General features: G+C 42.3%; 1 protein-coding gene across 3 annotated transcripts in view; it reads left to right on the forward strand.

The window, feature by feature from the left end:
- Positions 1–17,357, forward strand: part of TBXAS1 (thromboxane A synthase 1) — a 267,511-nt gene that overhangs the window by 133,769 nt on the left and 116,385 nt on the right. For all 3 annotated transcript variants that reach the window (XM_048502133.1, XM_048502134.1, XM_048502135.1), the window contains one exon: positions 5,813–5,909. In XM_048502133.1, coding sequence (XP_048358090.1) covers positions 5,813–5,909 — 97 coding nt within the window. The remainder of the gene's footprint in view (positions 1–5,812; positions 5,910–17,357) is intronic.

Below are 17,357 nucleotides of genomic sequence, written 5' to 3' on the forward strand. Positions count from 1 at the left end.
AAGCATTGCTTCTGTCCCCACCCTGCTTAAAGGGGAGGGAAGAGAAAGGAGGTCTTTCTCCACTTCCTTTCACAATTTGACTGTGTTGCCATTTTATTGAGGGTGGCTGGATCCTCCAATCAGCTCTGAGTCTACTTTTGACTGACAGGCAGATGCAGACTTGGTTGGCATAGGGTAGCCAAATCAAGCTTGGGAAATTCCTGGAAATTAGCTGTTAGTGGTTGGGGAAGATGAAGTCAGGAAAGGGAGGAAGCTGAGTAGAGATGTAATGCCATAGAGTCCTGCCTCCAAAACAGCCATCTAGAAAGCATGGACCATTATTGCTGTACTGGTTCTAGAGGATATCAGTCTCACTTATTTTGCTTTTGATCTTTATGACAGTCCAAAAAACTTTGGCTGCTTAGTATTTTCATGATCTTTGGGATTTCATAGTGTTTGGGATGGGGCTAGTTGATGGGGGTGGGGCATTGTATATTGAGTTGAGAGGAGTGTGTATGTGTGTGGGGGATACAATTTTCAGAGATGGAAATGCATCTCTTTTCTTTGTTAAAAACCCTTCTAAATAAAATGTATCCTTTTGTTACCCATTCTAAGTGGACATTAAAATATTTCTTTCTGTATTTTATTGTGGCGAAAGTCCACACTTAAAAATAAAGGTACTGTGAAAAGCCAGATTGTACCAAATACAAATGCCGAATAAGAACAGCAGATTTGCAAACAGAAAAGTTTAAAAAAGGGAAGTCTGAATAAAACAAGCTCTGCTCAATTATCCATTATTTCAGTATAATAGTCTGTCTGATAGCTTCTTTCCTCTCCAACAGTACTGCAATTACAGGATATGCATTTTTGTTGTAGCAATAACATGCCCAAAATATTTTCATATATGAAAATAGGACACACTTGGAACATTTTCATTCTATGCCAAGTATCACTCTCAAAGTCTCCCCTTCCACCTACTGCTATTCTGGTGACTTTCTCTGCCTCTTCTTTTTCTGCAGTCTCTTCTCTGCCATCAGGAGAATGCTTGTTCTTTTGGTTTAAGATACCCTGCCAAAAATACAATTGACCTATGATAGATTATCAAAAGTTCATAGTGCACTGTGGATGTGCTGAATGGTATATTTATATTCATTTGCATGCATTTGCTAAAGACAAGATGCATTTGTATTCTGAGTTTCGGCGTCCGGAAACCCCATGGAGGGAGTGAACTTTGAGGAATGATGGATGACTCTAGTGACTCCCACAAACAGTTGACAAGACACCTCCCCCTGACAAAAAATGGGGCATACATTAGGGACAGCGAAGGGCCAGAATCATAAAATAGGGCCAGTCTCTCATAAATCAGAGAGTTGGAGTGTTTTATTTGTTTGTTTATTTCCTTCCCTTCTGCCTTTCCCTTCTCCTCATTGGGGAATGGAAGCAGTTTATATCATATTATATTGTTCATTTTATCCCCATAACAACCTTTGAGATAGTTAGGCTGAGAATGCATGACTGTCCCAAGGTCACCCACCAAACTCCTGTGGCAGAGTCCAGATTCAGGCCTGGGCCTTCCAGATCCTAATTTGACACATGAGCCACTGCTGTGCAGTGTGGTGAAATTATGTGTGGTGAAATTGCATCTACTTGAGGCTCTTTATTTACCTAGCGGCGTTAGGTGTTCTGCTTTGTAAGGATGAAGTGTATGGTATGGCAATGAGAGAAGATTTTCTGCAGGCTTTAAGTAAATTAAAACAAGCCTTAGTACTCTGAATGGAAATAGCATAAACGATGATTGCCTGTCACAGAGAGATTTTTCTCCCCTTCACCACTTTTTCTTTTCGCAAGACATCCCTAGTCAACTTTAGCTTACCCAAATAGTCTTTGGCTCCTTCTAGAGGTCAAGCGGAAAAACTGAAGATGGGATTGCTGCCCATCATGACATATGCTTTCTTATGCTTCTCTGGACTTTGGGGCAGCTGTGGAAAAGTCTAAGACCCTTGATTCTCCTATGTAAGTGCTTAAAATAGACAGCAGGACAAGTTTTATTAACTTTTATTACAATCGTTTGTATATCTTAACTCTTTCATTTTATATTGTGATATGAGTTTGGCACGTAGAGATCATCAACAGATCTCAGTAGCCTTGCATCTGGATAGCAGTGCCATTTAGGGTGGGTGAGCAGGGCCAGGATCTGTGCACGTGCACACTCATGAATATTTTTGACCACATGTGATTATCCATAAGGAGCATCTACAGCTTTGGCCAAATTACTGATTCTGTAAGTCTGTGTGATACACTCAGAGTAACACAGCAGAGAATGCTTAACTTTTTGTTTGTAACCGGAAATGAATCTTGGCATAGTCACCAAGCTGGGTGACACAACATGGCTAAGGACTGAAATGTTTGTGAGTGTGTGGTGGTGATGGGGAGTGTCTCTGTAAGTGGGGAGGGGCTGTGGCCAGTGGAAGGTCCTAGGTTCAATCCCTAGCATCTCCAGTTAGAAGGACCAGGTAGTAAGTGATGTGAAATACCTCTGCCTGAGACACTGGGTAGCTGCTACCAATCTGAGTAGACAGTGCTGACTTCGATGGACCAGTGGTTTGATTCAGTATGTGTGTGTGTGTTTTACTGTTGTCACAGCTGATTTATTGTGATCTTGTAGGGTGTCAAACTCGTGGCCCTCCACTTCCCATCAGCCCTTGCCAGTATAGCCAATACTCATGTTGGGAAAGGCTGATGGGAATTGTAGTTCATGAACATCTGGGGGGCTACGAGTTTGACACCCCTGCGTAGGGTTTTCAAGACAAGAGATATTCAGAGGTGGATTCCCATTGCCTGCCTCTGCATCACACCCCTGGTATTCCTTGGAGGTTTCCCATCCAAATATGTATGTGTAAGACCATTTATTTGAAAGAAAAATACAAAAAAAAACCCCTGGGACTTAACTTGTGATTGAATGCTCTTAGGCAAAGATTTATTTTATTTTTTGCCATCAAGTCCCTGCTGACTTACAGCAATCCTGTAAAGTTGTCAAAGCAAGAGACATTCAGAGGTGGTTTGTCATTATTTGCCTCTGGTACTCCTTTGTGGTCTCCCGTTCAAATACTCACCAGGGCCAACCATGTTTAGCTTCCAAGATCATACAAGATTGGCCTAGCCTGGACATTTAGCATTCTGAAAAATCTCAAGGTCATTCTTCTATCTGGATTTCCCCCCAAACCACTCTTCTTCCCAAAATATCTTTTGTCTTGTTTTTTTATTTCTTAGTAAAGGCTAGGAAATAACGCATTAAAGAATACTGATTGATAACCAGAGAATAGCCATCAGAGATGCAGTTATTATCAGAGGTGAAAGTATTTGATATGTTCTATCTGGGGTTTTTTTTTTTGCATACATTTTTTTTTCTCAAAATGCAGATTGAAAGCATAAAAGCAGCTGTGAACCTCACATAAAAGCTATTTTCATTGATTTTCCATGCATATTCTTTTCCTTTGTGTGCTAGTGGATTTTCTTCAGTTTATTCTCCCTCCAATTCTCCATTAAATAACTGAATTCATCATGATAATACAGGAAGGTACTATGAGATGATTCAGGAAGGTACTACGATTCTGTGGAACATAGTGGCTTGCAACATTGCTGTGAGTTGTGAGGGTTCCCAAAGAGATCTATTGGTGAAGAAAGGAGAAATGCAACCAGTCTGCTGGGTTCAATACACTTTGAACCAAATAAACATAACACAGTTGGGGGTTTCATAAAGAAATCTGTTTATGTTGTCTAATTTCATGCCTCTGAGATGCAGCAAAAGGCAACATTTCTTATAGATCGTGTTTTGAATCTGTTGATTTCAATGAGAAAGAAAGCATCTAGGTTTGGACTACTATAGGGGTTGCCAACTCTTGTTCAGAACATTTTAAGATATTTATGGGGAAGGCAGAGTTTGGAGAAAGAAGGGACTTGAGTGGGGTATAATAACATAGAATCCACACTCCAAAGCAGCACTTTTCTCTGGAGGAAATGATCTTTATAGTGTCATGAGTTGTAATGTCCCCTGGTTCATGTAGAACCAGGGGGAATTCATTGAAAATGCTGGGGGGAAGAATTAGGACTAATAAAAGGAAGCACTTCTTCACGCAACGTGTGATTGGTGTTTGGAATATGCTGCCACAGGAGGTGGTGATGGCCACTAACCTGGATAGCTTTAAAAAGAGCTTGGAAAGATTTATGGAGGCGAAGTCGATCTATGGCTACCAATCTTGATCCTCCTTGATCTCAGATTGCAAATGCCTTAGCAGACCAGGTGCTCAGGAGCAGCAGCAGCAGAAGGCCATTGCTTTCACCTCCTGCATGTGAGCTCCCAAAGGCACCTGGTGGGCCACTGCGAGTAGCAGAGTGCTGGACTAGATGAACTCTGGTCTGATCCAGCAGGTTAGTTCTTATGTTCTTATGTTCTAATTCCTGGAAATCTACAGGCCCCACCTGGCAGATGGCAATTCTATGTAATATAAAGAATTTCCTCAATATGTGTCACATATCCTTCATTTTCATTGTGGGGTTTTATACTATCTAAATTACTAAATGGGCCAAACTTGATGAGGAAGGATAGATCTCTGATTAGGATCTTCTGTGTTTTTCCGAGAAGCTGTTTTGAAGATTTGGAAGGGTTGCTAGGGCAGAGGATTTTAGACTTACCTGTGCTTCTTTCATGGTTTAAATAATCTATCTAAATCAGCAGTTAGCTCTGTAGGGGTGGGGAAAAGACAGGTACAAGACACTGTCGTTTCAAACCTGCTGTGCTAATTGTGGCTTTGGTGATCCGATTTTAATTAAACATCATCTTCCCCCATCTTTCTTTATTTAAAAAAAAAAATTGAAGAAGATCTTATTCAGGAATATCCTACTCACAAATCTTGCATATATTGTTTGGGAGACAGTGAATCTTTTTGCTAAATGCATGCTCACATATACAAACCCTGTGGCTCACATATGCTGCAAGGAATCCTCTGTTTTATGCCTCTCTTCACGGACTGGAACAGAAACCCTACTGACTAATTCAGGGCAGGGTTAATTGCTAAGAAAATACTAAAGCATCTGGGTTGTCAGTCAGTTACAAATCCTGCTTTTTAAAATAACTGACACCAAGAACCTCACAACTAATATTTCATGTGCTTTAAGGACCTTCAAGGACTGGATGCCCTGACCAAGATGACCCAGGTTACCAGCTCTTGTCAGGTCTCGGAAGCTAAGCAGGGTCAGCCTTGGTTAGTACTTAAATGGGAGACCACCGTGGAAGTGTAGGGATGCTACACAGAGGCAGGCAATGGTAAACCACCTCTGTTTCATGGCTTGGGAACTGTTGGGGTGAGCCAGCGAACCTCGTGGGGTCTCAGACAGTGTGCGGGAACGCCTGTGCCATCTGTTGCCCCTCAGGCAAGCAGGCTCACCGGTCACAAGACCCATGACTCACGGGTCACCAGGTGTCCTGGACAAAGGGACAAAAGGTACATACCCCCAGGTATGCAGCCCCCATGACTCATGTATTGCCCAATATTCTCCCGCTCTCCCGGCTTCCAACCCGCCTCCCGAAAACCCTAATAAAAGGTGCTAGAAACCCCTAGTTCGGCAGATTAGCCGCTGGCTTCTCTCCACTGGATGATATTGCTGCGTCTCGGCTCTTCATTGCGTTGTCCGTGACGACTTCAGGGAACACTACAGGGTAGCCATAAGTTGGCTGCAACTTGATGGCCCTTTCCACCAAGGACTGAACAAGAGATTGAATTCCAAAATAGAATTTCTTGGTTTGTTATTAAAACAATTCTTTTTTTACATCCAGGTACTACATTGGTCGTCGGGCATTTATGGTGGTTTCCGAGCCAGATATGATTGAGCGTATCTTAGTGGAAGACTTCAGAAACTTTACGAACAGAATGGTAAGCAGCCAGTGGAATCCTCTGTTTTATGCCTCTCTTCATGGACTGGAACAGAAACCCTACTGACTAATTCAGGGCAGGGTTAATTGCTAAGAAAATACTAAAGCATCTGGGTTGTAGGTCAGTTACAAATCCTGCTTTTTAAAATAAAAGACACCAAGAACCTCACAACTAATGCATGGGGCTGGAAAATGTTGACAGAGAGAAATTTTTCTCTCTTACTCACAATACTAGAACCAGGGGGCATTCACTGAAAATGCTGGGGGGAAGAATAAGGACTGATAAAAGGAAACATTTTTTTCACGTGTTTGGAATATGTTGCCACAGGAGGTGGTGATGGCCACTAACCTGGATAGCTTTAAAAAGGGCTTGGAAAGATTTATGGAGGAGAAGTTGATCTGTGGCTACCAATCTTGATCCTCCTTGATCTGAGATTGCAAATGCCTTAACAGACCAGGTGATTCGGGAGCAACAGCTGCAGAAGGCCATTTCTTTCACATCCTGCATGTGAGCTCCCAAAGGCACCTGGTGGGCCACTGTGAGTAGCACATAACTCAAAAACCCCTCCTTCACATGTGCTACAATCATTAGCAGATGGTCATTATAACATATTTTGACAACCTCTGCATGTTTTAAGCAGTTAAAAACCACCATGATACATGCAAAGCAGTGAGGAGATGCTTTCACTATTTCTTCAGAAATGTATGGTCAAACTTCATGGTCAAACTCTGGAGAAGGCACTGACAGGCTAGTTCTTGTAACATCACCAGAAATCCTTCCTCAGAACAGTTTTTTTGGGGCAGATTTTAAAATGTTTTCGGTTTCTGGTTTAAATAAGGTAAAGGTGGGCATCTGATGTGATCATCCATGACATCACAAATGATATGACACCTGGGATGCTGTGTGGTTTTCGGGCTGTATGGCCGTGTTCTAGCAGCATTCTCTCCTGACGTTTTGCCTTCATCTGTGGCTGGCATCTTCAGAGGATCTGATAGTAGGAAAGGAAAGCAAGTGGAGTATATATACCTGTGAGTGAAGGTCAATAGGTGAGGGCATCTGAATAGGAGTGGCCTGGCAAGTGAGTAACAACGAAGTGTAGCATGTGAGTAACAATGGAGATAGCAAGGTCAATAGGTGAAGCATCCCAGTGATTCCGGCCATGAAAGCCTTCAACGATATGACACCTCCTCTTCTGATGCAGACAAGTTAAAATTGATTACAGTAAACAGGAAACAATGTTTTGAAGGGAGGTCTGTGAACAAAAATAATGGAAAAGAATTGGATCAACAATGCCTAAAATATGAGGTAAGTGCTCTGTGTGGAAAAGGCTGATGTTTTGTTTCACTTTTGCCTCCCCAAAAAAGTGAATTTTTAAAAAGCATCCACATGTCCACACCCTCTAATCTTCTGTGAAAGAATATAATCCAAGTGTCTTTCCATACTTGCGGGAAAAGAAGGTGTACATTTTCAAAAATCTTTACAAATTGGCACCATATTCTTTCCATCAACTCCTCATGGTTACCCTTTTCTCTGCTGTTTCACTAGGGCCTTTTAAAAAACATTAACGGCTAAAGAACAATTAATTTAAAATGGCCTATTGCCATGATCTATTAATTCCTTGAATTCCTAGTTTTAATGCATTTTTCTACAAGTCTCTGCTTTTTTTTTTTAATGGCAGAGATGTAAAAAGGAAAGTTTTTGTCGAGATTGCTTAGAAAGCATGGCAAGATAGCTGGAATAGGGTGAGAATTCACTGTTCAACCCATTGGGTGGTCACTCCACTGCCACAAACACCTCTGCATCCACAGCAGCATTAAAAGCAACTCAGAAAATTTGCGCTGTATAGATCAGCGGTTCTCAACCTGTGGGTTATGACCCCTTTGGGGATCGCCCTTTCACAGGGGTTGCCTCTCTGCATCAGTGTTCTCCATCTGTAAAATGGATAAATGTTAGGGTTGGGGGTCACCACAACATGAGGAACTGTATTAAAGGGTCGCAGCATTAGGAAGGTTGAGAACCACTGGTGTAGATGCAGCTGTAATTATGCATGTCTCTCTCTGTTCTCCACTGCCTGAATCCACAGCAGAGACCAAACATTCATGGGAGATGCCACCTATTTCTCTTGGCTGCACAGTGTCAGGTTGCAATTCCTCCTTCCCCGCTTGTCTTCATCTCAGGCCTGAACTCTGAGAACAGTCACACTCTGCGTCCCTACAGGTTGCTCAGGGACCTGACTAGATACAGTCCTTCTCTCTCCTCACCTGCCCTTGACCTCAGTTTACTCCCTCACCTGGGCATAGCACACAGACAAAGCACAGTGCTAGCAGTTTCTGTGACTGGCATAGAAAATGCTACCGTGACTGCTTCTAGCAATATGTGGGGTCAGACATTAGTGACAGTCCCTAGGAATTAAGTTGCCTATTGGGATAGGAGGTAGGATGCAGTTGGTGGGGGGTAGGAGTGGGGGGAACTAGAATGTTTTTCAGGGTAAACATGGAAGGAAAGAACTGGATTCTGATTCTTCCCCTGCCTATATTTTTATAGATGCTAAAATATGTATCTATATGTGCTAAAATTTACTAATTTTGGTTCCAAAAGAATGAGTAATTTGAGAGGTTTTTTTTTAAATTCACCAGTGGATGAGTAAATGACTGGATGACAATGCAGTAAACCTTGCTAAAAGTTTTTTTAAAAAAATCAAAACTGTCTGTGATCAGGTGTCAGGTCGTGGTGTGTTCATGAGATGAATGACCTTAATCTGTTAAATGTGCACTCGCCAGAATACCTTACTTGCTGGAAGGGATTCAGAAAAAAATAGCTCAGTTTAATCTGATGAGGGGGCTCTTGGAAGATTCTAATTGGTTTACAATCTGGAAGAGCAGTTCAGTTATTTTTTTTAAAACAAGGCCCATATGGAGCAAAGTTGTGCAGTTTAACTCAGTATATTCCAGGATAAATTAGCACCTGCAAGAAAATAATATTTGAAATCATATGAAACCAATATAATTAAGAATACTCCAGTAAGGCAATTAAAAATAAGAATCAACAGCCAATATACAAAGGAACAGTTGTCAGCCAATGAAATGAAGTTTTTAAAAATCACATTCCTGAGCAACAAGATCTCAATTTGTGCCTAAAACTGAATAATGGAAAATGAAAAAGAAGAAGAAGAGCTTGGATTTTCTCAAGCATAAAAAGTCTCAAAGTGGCTTACAAACTCCTTCTCTTCCTCTCCCCACAGCAGACACCTTGAGATGTAGGTGGGGCTGAGAGAGTTCTAAGAGAACTGTGACTTGCCCCAGATCACCCTGCAAGTGCAAACAAACCTGGGTCGTTTCCCCACTCACCATTTGTTGCGGGCTACTCGTGGCAAATAACCCGGGGGTCTGCAGCACTCCCCACTACCTCAGCAGTGACAACGCAGCCACCCCGATTCTGCCGCTCTCCTTCCCCCTCAGCTCGTGGCATTTCAGTTCCTGGATGGAAGAGCACCTTTTGGAAAACCCCGCGCAGAGCGCTGGGCAGTGGGGAATTCTGGGGGGTGACTCCGGGTTTGAGTTTCCTGCGGCTGCTAATGACGTAGACCCATCCATCCAATTAGGCCATAGCGGGGTGTGCGCGATGCACGCACAGCCTGTGTTTTTATTTTTAACACTGGAAATCCACGTCTGCACGTCAGTTTGAGCACAAATGGGCATATTGTGTGTGCTCAAATAGACATGGATTCCTCAGCAATGTGCAAAGATGTTGATTCGTCCTTTTAAAAATAAAAAAAATTCCCACCCCAGCACAATGCAGCAGCCATCAGGACAGCCCCTGAGCGGATCGTGGGGAGTCCTGCGTGGCTGCTGCATGGCTGCGTGTTCATTGTACCAAGGGGCCAGAAGCTGCGGTGGGGAACATGAACCCGCACTAAAAATGTATTTATTTATTTATTTATTTTATTGGATTTTTATACCGCCCCATCCCCGAAGGGCTCTGGGCGGTGTACAGCATTTAAAAACAGTATAAATTAATAACATTTAAAAGCAGCAATAAAATCTCCCAATGCGTTTATCAATATAAGCCCAAATTTAAGTTTAAATTAAGATTCAAGATGTAGGGTGGCGTCCAGCGTTCCAACAGTATAAAATCCCTCCCTCCCCACGATGAAGGGAGGCATGGCGAGTCTCAATGATGGAGTTGTGGCCCAGATGTTAAGGGCCAAAGACGGGGCACTGTTAGCGGCTGGATCCTCCAAAGGCCCGGCGGAACAGCTCCGTCTTGCAGGCCCCGCGGAACTCCCCAAGGTCCCGCAGGGCCCGGACAGCTGGAGGGAGAGCGTTCCACCAGGCCGGGGCCAGGGCTGTAAAGGTCCTGGCCCGCGTGGAGGCCAGCCGCATCGCCGAGGGGCCAGGGACCACCAATAAATTGGCCTCCGCCGATTGAAGAGGCCGCCTAGGGACATATGGGGTGATGCGGTCTCGAAGATACGATGGCCCCAGGCCGTGAATGGCCTTAAAGGTCAACACCAACACCTTGAAGATGATCCGGAACTCTACTGGAAGCCAATGCCAAAAAAAGGTGCTGAAGCAAATGAAACCAGTGCGTATTGACCTCCATTTTAGAAGTGGGGTCTGCCGGTTTTTGGAGGTAGGGGAGGACTTCTGATTGGAGTCCTGTTCTCCCATTGACTGAGGTTTTGTCATCACGACATTCAATGGCTTAGTGTTTTATTGTTTAGGATTTATTTGCTTCTCAATGTGGACTCAAAGCAGTTTAGAACATTGTTTCTCCTTCCTCCTCACTCCTCACTCTCACTCTCAGTTTTGCCAGGTAAAATAGACTGAGAGAACATGACTGGCCCAAGGTCACCCAGTGAGGTTCCATGGTAGGGTGGGGATTTGAATCTGTGAGTTCCACGATTCTAATCCAACACTTAATCCACTACACCATGCCAACTCTCAAACGCTGTTACTGCTGTTACTGTTACTTGTGCATGTGTTGAACCAAATGATAGGGACTAATCTGTTAACTCAAGAAGCTTTAAAATGAAATAAAGATGAATATGAAAAGCAGCTTCAGATTAAAAGGCATGGTATCTTTTCTCTCCCTGTCTGCCCTCCAATCCTGCATTCCATTCCCAAGAATCTACAGAACTTCAGGCTGGATGCTAAGCCCCCATCATGCCAAGGGACTGCATGACCATGCCAGATCTTCAAGGAAAACTCTTTTAAGTGTTTTTCAAGAGTGTTCTATGCTCTCTTCCCACACTTTAATGATTTGGGGGGGGGGGGACAAGGAGGGAGTAATTTATTAATTATGTGTTGCGGCAACCAAAAAAAGGCTGTAGATTCAAACTCAATATGAATTTCCTTGCTGGCATCCACTTTATAAAGTCACCCAAATGCAGTAAACCCGGTCTTAATTTCCTGCAGGGCTAAATTTATTCCATTTTTACCCATGTAATCACCAGGTAGGCAGTAATGACTCCATATTTTTCCACTTAATGTTCACTTGGCTAAATGGAATGCTGGACCTATGTTTTTATGCTATGCTAATTAATGTAGACTTGAACCTTCAAACACGTTGAGCTTCTTAGGACAAAATAAGAATTGGTGTGTAGACTTCATTTCAACAAAGCAAAGCATTGATTTTAATTTAGATTAGCACAAACATTTGCTGTGAATCATAACTGACTATTCCAACCTTGCTCACCTGTTCCCGGTTTCTGTTCTGTGTGAACAGAACAGGGCACTGAATGTATTTTCTGTGTGGGTTCAGTTTCTACAAACAGCTTTTTATTTATGACTGTTGCCCCTTGCAGAAATGTGTGCAATAAAAAGTAAGGTGTAACTCACCCAACTTATTTCTGATTCCCTCCATCCACCCAACCCATTAACCAAAAAGCCAATGCAGTTTTCATAGATACAAAATCAGTTTCCTGTTGTGCCAGATGGTTTGCAGATATCGGGAAGCAGAGTGTAACTGTAACTAACATAGCAGTATATTCTGTTTATACAACAAAAATCTCTCTGAACATGTTCTAGGCATTATTACATCCCATTGAAGTCACAGAGTACAAGTCAACAATTCAAATCCTGTTGAAACCAGTGCAATAACAGTTACATCTCAATCTTACGTATGTTTACTTGGGATAGGTCTTGTTTTGTTTAATAGGACTTACTTTCAAGGAAAAATGGATGGTAGTGATAAATCCATTTGTTTTTGTTACAACTAAATTTTGCTGAGTTTTCTCTTGCGTGTTCCCTTTGGCTGGGTTATATCTTTAATTACATGAGATGTTTAGCCACATTTTGAAGAGCACTTAAGAACAGCCAAATAAGGACTCTTATTTTACAAATGTGGATAATTCCTGCCCTAACTTGAAAGTATCCTTAACTCTCAAACAGTGAAAGGATAATAGAAGGGTCATTCCCATAAGCCATTGGTTAATTGGGTGCCAACATTAAAATTTAAAAATTATTAAATAAAGTCAGACTATTAAGAGGCATGATTTATTTTCTACCCTTCTTCTCCCATAATATTAACTAAATGAATATTAAGCAGAATAAAGTTTTCACCTTTACAACTGGAAGCAGTTGTGTGATGTAAAACAATGTTTAATGAATTACTTAAAGAACAACAACAATAGCTGGAAGTTTACAGGTAATTAATAGGGTTTTTTTCCCTGTTGAGAGTCTTGCCTCCCAGAACATTCCTAAGAAGTTTCATGATCATTTTTACCTTAACTGTCTGATTAGAAGAAATGAGAGACTCCAAAATATGTATGTAACATTTATAGAACTAGTATTTTTAAAAATCTCACTATTAAGTACTTCAAAGATTTCTGCAATATCTTTTACTTACTCCAAGGATTGCCAGGGTTGTGACACAGAGGCAGCCAATGGCAAGCCACCACTGAAGGACTCTTGCCTTGAAAACCCTATGGAGTCACTATAGGTCAGTGACTTGGCTGCAAAAAAAAAATGCTACCTAGCATTTGGGACATTTATTATTCAAAGAGGATCTAATAACACTGGATTGAATCATAAACTACTCACAGGGGCTCCTGAGAAACCAGAGGCAAAGGGAAAGGGAATCTCATGGGCAAGAGACTGGGGGGCAGGGCTTGTAGTGAGAAGAGGAATCAGTGAAACTGACCAATTTGCATCTTCCAAAGGAATAGGAGGGCCAGCAGAGCAAGCTTTCCATTTCCAAGGGAGAAAGTACAAATTTACCCACTTCCCCCTTCTCACTGCACTCCCTCCTATGCCCTTAGGACGTTATGTCCACAAACCTCTCTTGACCATTAGCTTGTGTGGGAGGGTTGTTTAGAGGGCTACTGGCAGAAAAGTAAGGAGAGATCCACCTCTATGAGTACTTTCTCACAGTTTATATGATTCAACCCATCCTGCTTTGGCCACTTGGATTGCGCTCCCTCATCCCTAATAACTATCCTCCATTTAAATTATGACCTTGCACAGATCTAATGTATCCTAGCCACAGTATCCTAACGACTACATTTAACAAGAGGAAAATGTTGTTGAGTCGCAACCAACTCATAGTATTCAAGGCAGGAGAGGAGTTGGTTTGCCATTGCCTTCCTTCACTTAGCAACCCTGGACTTCCTTAGTGGCCTTCCATCCACATACTGACCATGGCCAACCTTGCTTAGCTCCCAAGCTCTAATGTGCTGTGGCTAATTCAGCACCTGTTCCATTAAGCCTCTGTGTAAAACCATATTAATTACATATTTTTAATATTGAGGGGAGCACTGATGCTGCTGAAGTTTTTTTTAAATCTACCAATGGACATTTGTTTCTAAAGGAACAGTGACAAAAGACTAAATTACATTAAAGTAAATTTCAGAAAAGTAGTTGGGTCTATCATAGCAATGACAAAAACATACTAGGATTTTGTGGTTCATTACAAAATATTGTTTTGTTGTGGTATACATTTTCATGAACTACAAGCACCTGATGAAGAGGTCTCGAGTCCATGAAAATTTATGTCACAATAAATGTGTTTAAAGACTCCATTGAAATAATCTGCATGCCCATGCTGACCGTAACTTTTAGGTTTAATAAGCACAGATCTTTGTCTGTTTGATGATGGGGTAGCATGAAATTTAAACTGTGAGTGGAGCCCAGAGGTCTGCTATCCAAATTAATCAGAAGGGAATGAAGATGGGTGAGTTGGTGCCTTTAGGCAAGGATAAATACTAGATAATCTAGGTTAATCTGACAACTGAAATGAAGCTTCAAAAAGATTACTTGTGTCAGCAAACAGCCACACTATAGAAGGAACGCAATCCAAAAACTCAAATTAGAATCAGTTCACAGCTGACAAGAAAGAATGTATGAATTCAACAGCACCAACAGTGCTTTAGTAAGGACATGATAGCTATAATACTTTGTCAGTAATGTGACAAGAACAGCTCACCTTTACTCATTTTCACCTTGCAGTGTGTTTGATTAAACATCTGGAGAACCTGGATTTGGATCTGCTCAAGAGATCAATAGTACAGGTCTTTGGTCTAGGAGTCAAAACACAGTGACATAAGAGATAGTGACTCAAAACTAACTCTTAAGAATTATTATTTCTGACTGCAGCTACTTGGAAGTGCAATTCCCATTGACTTCATGGAGTTCAGAGCCAAATTAAATCATGATGGCAATTGTATGGCAACTGTTGAAGAGCATTTACCTTTGGCAGATCTCTATGGAGTAGATATAAAAGGCACTTGACCAAATCTCATCAAAGCTTGGAATCTAAGGAGGGTCAGCTGTACTTAGTACTCGGATAGGAGACCACCCAGGAGGACTGGGGTTGTTATGCAGAGGAAGGCAATGGGAAACTACCTCTGCTCATTATTTGCCTTGAAAAACCAATGGCCCTGTGGTCACCAAGTCAGTTGTAATGTGATGACACACAATTATTTATTTAAGCTTGTGTGCTGGTTCATATGCATCCTGTGTATGAATATAAATATATTGGAATCTAGGAATGGGTCTGAATATTTTGTTCCTAAATAAATCAGCAACTGAATCCAAGATCTGTTTTAGAACAAGGTCTGCTGCACTGTGTGGAGCTTTGGGCATGACCTTTCCATTACTGGATAACTATCACAATTCAAATGGCCCTTAAATCCAGTCCTTTGATCTTTTGCATTGAGTTAACTGAATGTAGGACTGGGGTTGAGGAAATACAGTGCATTCCTAGAAACACTTTTCTGTTAATAAATTCTACAGAATAGGCCTGAATAGGATTTTGAATGATTATTTATATATTTAAACTATTCATTAGCTGCCTGTCTTCCTTATGGAGCTCAAGGTAGTATTAATAGATACATAAAATAGATTACATTAAAAACACAAGACCAAAATTTAAAATGGCAATTTAGGATTGCTTTGATCAAATATAGTTCTAAATAAAACTACCTTCTAAAGACTGTAAGTGATAGAGCCACTGGCATAATGCCCATTGGGCAAGGTGGGCAGCTGCCCAGGGCATCACCTTGTGGGGGGCATCAAAATGCTGGGTTCGTTTTTGAGTATTTTTAGTGGTTTTCCATTTGTGGCCTGCAGGGGGCGCAGTTTTTAGGCTAGCGGCACCAGAATTTCAGCGTATAATCAGGAGACTGTCCTTATGCTACCCCCCAAGTTTGGTGAGGTTTGGTTCAGGGAGTCCAAAGTTATGGACTCCCAAAGGGGGTGCCCCTATCCCCCATTGTTTCCAATGGGAGCTAATAGGAGATGGGGGCTATAGTTTTGAGGGTCCATAACTTTGGCCCCCCTGAACCAAACTGCACCGAACCTGGGGGGTATCATTAGGGCAGTCTCCTGATGAGACCCTGAAAGTTTTGAGACTGTGCCTTCAGAAATGTGCCCCCCCCAGCCTGCAACCCCCATTGACAGCAATGCAGAAAACTCAATGCAGAACAAAGATTCTTGGGCAAATTTCGGGATGTTCTTGCAGGGAGGGCATTTTTGGATGTATCAGCACCAAAATTTCAGGGTATCATCTGGAGACTGTCATGATGGCACCCCCAAGGTTTGGTGCAGTTTGGTTCAGGGGGTCCAAAGTTATGGACCCTCAAAAGGGTAGCCCCCATCTCCTTAGCAAAGAATGTGGGATGGGGTACCCCCTTTGAGGGTCCATAACTTTGGACCCCCTAAACCAAACTGCACCAAAATTGGGGGATCCCATCAGGACAGTTTCCAGATGATACCCTGAAATTTTGGTGCTGATACATCCAAAAATCCGCCCCCTGCAGGAACATCCCAGAAATTTCCCCAAGAATCTTTGTTCTGCATTGAGTTTTCTGTATTGCTGTCCATGGGGTTTGCAGGCTGGGGGGGGGGGGGACATTTCTGAAGGCACAGTCTCAAAACTTTCAGGGTCTCATCAGGAGATTGCCCTGATTATACCCCCCAGGTTTTGTGCAGTTTGATTCAGGGGGGCCAAAGTTATGGACCCTCAAAACTGTAGCCCCCATCTCCTATTAGCTCCTATTGGAAACAATGGGGGATGGGACACCCCTTTTGGGAGTCCATAACTTTGGACTCCTTGAACCAACTTCACCAAACTTGGGGAGTAGCATAAGGACAGTCTTCTGATTATATGCTGAAATTGTGGTGCTGATATGTCTAAAAATGCACCCCCTGCAGGCACCAATGTCCTGGTGCAAAAAAAAATTTGGTCGTGGTGGAGTGGCCGCCCATGGGGGGGAGGGCATCCAACTCACGTTTTGCCCAGGGCTACAGTTTGCCCAGGGCTGCCTCGTTACGCCCCTGGATAGAGCCAGTTGTACTTTTGGGGGGATGTTGTTGCATAAGTGTGGGATTGCCACTGAAAAAACCCTCTCTTTTGTGCCCACCAAACAAGGTTCTTCAAACCTCTCCATGTAATCTTAACTCCAAAGCAAGAATACATGGGAGAAGATGGCCCTTCTGATATTCTAGTCCCAAGCAATACTGGGTTTTAAAGATCAGAATCAACTCCTTGCATTGGGCTTCGTTCCCAGAGTTCTTCTGTTGTACCGTAATACAGTCACCCTTCATTTGACAACAGGTGACCAACACTGTACGTGAGAAGCTGACCCAACTATACTGCAGGGTTTTGGAACTTTCAAACAGCAGTGGTAGGGAGTTTGAAAGAGAATAATAGTTCAAATATGACTCAAAGGAATAAACATCTGCAGTAACAGAAAAAAAATATCTTGGTTTTCCAGCATGTCACAGGATTCCTGTTTCCTTCTTTAGGGCAAGATGTTTGGATAAAGCTGAGTAACAATAGCATTATCTGAACTGTTTTTCTGGAAGTGTTCTTACAACTGTTTCCTTTGCCCTCTCTTTTAAGGGAGAAGCAAAGAGAAGTCAATGACATTTGAAAAGAGAAGGGGCTATGGCTCAGTAGCACAGCATATGCCTTATGTGCAGAAGGACTCTGATATGTTCAGAAGGA

The sequence above is a fragment of the Sphaerodactylus townsendi genome, linkage group LG06, assembly GCF_021028975.2.
Source record: "Sphaerodactylus townsendi isolate TG3544 linkage group LG06, MPM_Stown_v2.3, whole genome shotgun sequence".
In the NCBI taxonomy this organism is placed as follows: Eukaryota; Metazoa; Chordata; class Lepidosauria; order Squamata; family Sphaerodactylidae; genus Sphaerodactylus; species Sphaerodactylus townsendi.